The following is a 1048-nucleotide window of genomic DNA, read 5'->3' as shown; positions in this document are numbered from 1 at the left end:
ACCCACTCCCCCCCTCCCCCCCCAGCCCGCCCCACCCACACCCACCCACACCCACCGCACCTGCACCGTGACGTCTGAGCAGACGAGATTGGAGATGGCGCGGGCGGCGGCCTGCCGCGCACCGTCGCCGCCCGACCCCATCACCCGTACCAGCAGCGGCACCGCCTGGTACGCCACCGGGCGCAGCGTGTCGGACAGGGAGTCGCACACCTGTGTGTGGGTACCGCAGGCGGCGGAGGGGAGGCAGGGGGCCGTAGGGGTCGAGCCGCAGGGGGAGTGGGGGAGGCAGGAGGCGTGGCGCCGCGGGCAGGGGCAGCGGGAAGCAGCGGCGGCGGCAGCGGGCAAGGCAGGCGGTGGGAGGCTGGGTGTGGGGCGGTGTGTGGCGGGCGTACAGGCGGCGCCTGAGGAGGTACACCCACGGTACACCCCCGGGCGCCTGCAGGCAAGCCAGGCGCCCGCTCTCACCAGGTTGCCAAAGCCGCGGGCCGCCGCCTCCTGGCACCCCGGCCCCGCCGACGGCTGCAGCAGCTGCAGCAGCAGCGGCGCCGCTCCCGCGTCCAGGATGGCTTGCTGGTGGGATCGGATGCAGGCCAGGTTGGAGACGGCGCCCACCGCCGCCTCCTTGCCTGCGTGGCACGCCGACTGCGGAGGAGGGCAAGGGCAGGGATGGGTGGCGCATTGAGCCGGAGGGGAGCAAGGGGAGGGCAGGGGCAGGGTGCAGGTGCAGGGCAGGGCGTGGGGGTAGGCAGGGTGGGTAGGCGCGTTCGTGTTGGACGCTCGCGAGGGCAGGCCAGGGCGGGGAGCGGGGGCGAGCCCGCTCAGAGCAGCAGCCCGCCACCCAACGCCCCAGCCACCACTCCAAGCCGCAGCACAGGCCCCACCTCACCCCTTCACTGCACCCCTCACCCCACCCGGCCCCACCCACCTGCATCATCGCTACCAGCAGCGGTACCGCCCCCTGCTCCACCATCTGGTGCCCCTGCCCCACATCGTTGTTGCAGGACAGGTTGGACAGAGCCCGCGCCGCCTCCTGGCGGCACCCCTCGCT

The 1048-nt window shown here is 74.2% G+C and overlaps 1 protein-coding gene across 1 annotated transcript in view; it reads right to left on the bottom strand.

Annotated features, from left to right (window-relative positions):
* CHLNCDRAFT_134550 (hypothetical protein) overlaps positions 1-1048 on the bottom strand; it is a gene marked incomplete at both ends in the record, with an annotated part of 9370 nt that overhangs the window by 1628 nt on the left and 6694 nt on the right. The window contains 3 exons of the mRNA XM_005847281.1: positions 61-210; positions 466-642; positions 926-1042. Coding sequence (XP_005847343.1) covers positions 61-210; positions 466-642; positions 926-1042 — 444 coding nt within the window. The remainder of the gene's footprint in view (positions 1-60; positions 211-465; positions 643-925; positions 1043-1048) is intronic.

Source organism: Chlorella variabilis, assembly GCF_000147415.1.
Source record: "Chlorella variabilis unplaced genomic scaffold CHLNCscaffold_11, whole genome shotgun sequence".
Lineage (NCBI taxonomy): Eukaryota > Viridiplantae > Chlorophyta > Trebouxiophyceae > Chlorellales > Chlorellaceae > Chlorella > Chlorella variabilis.
Note: the sequence above shows the minus strand (reverse complement) of the source record. Positions and strands in the feature narration are given on the sequence as shown.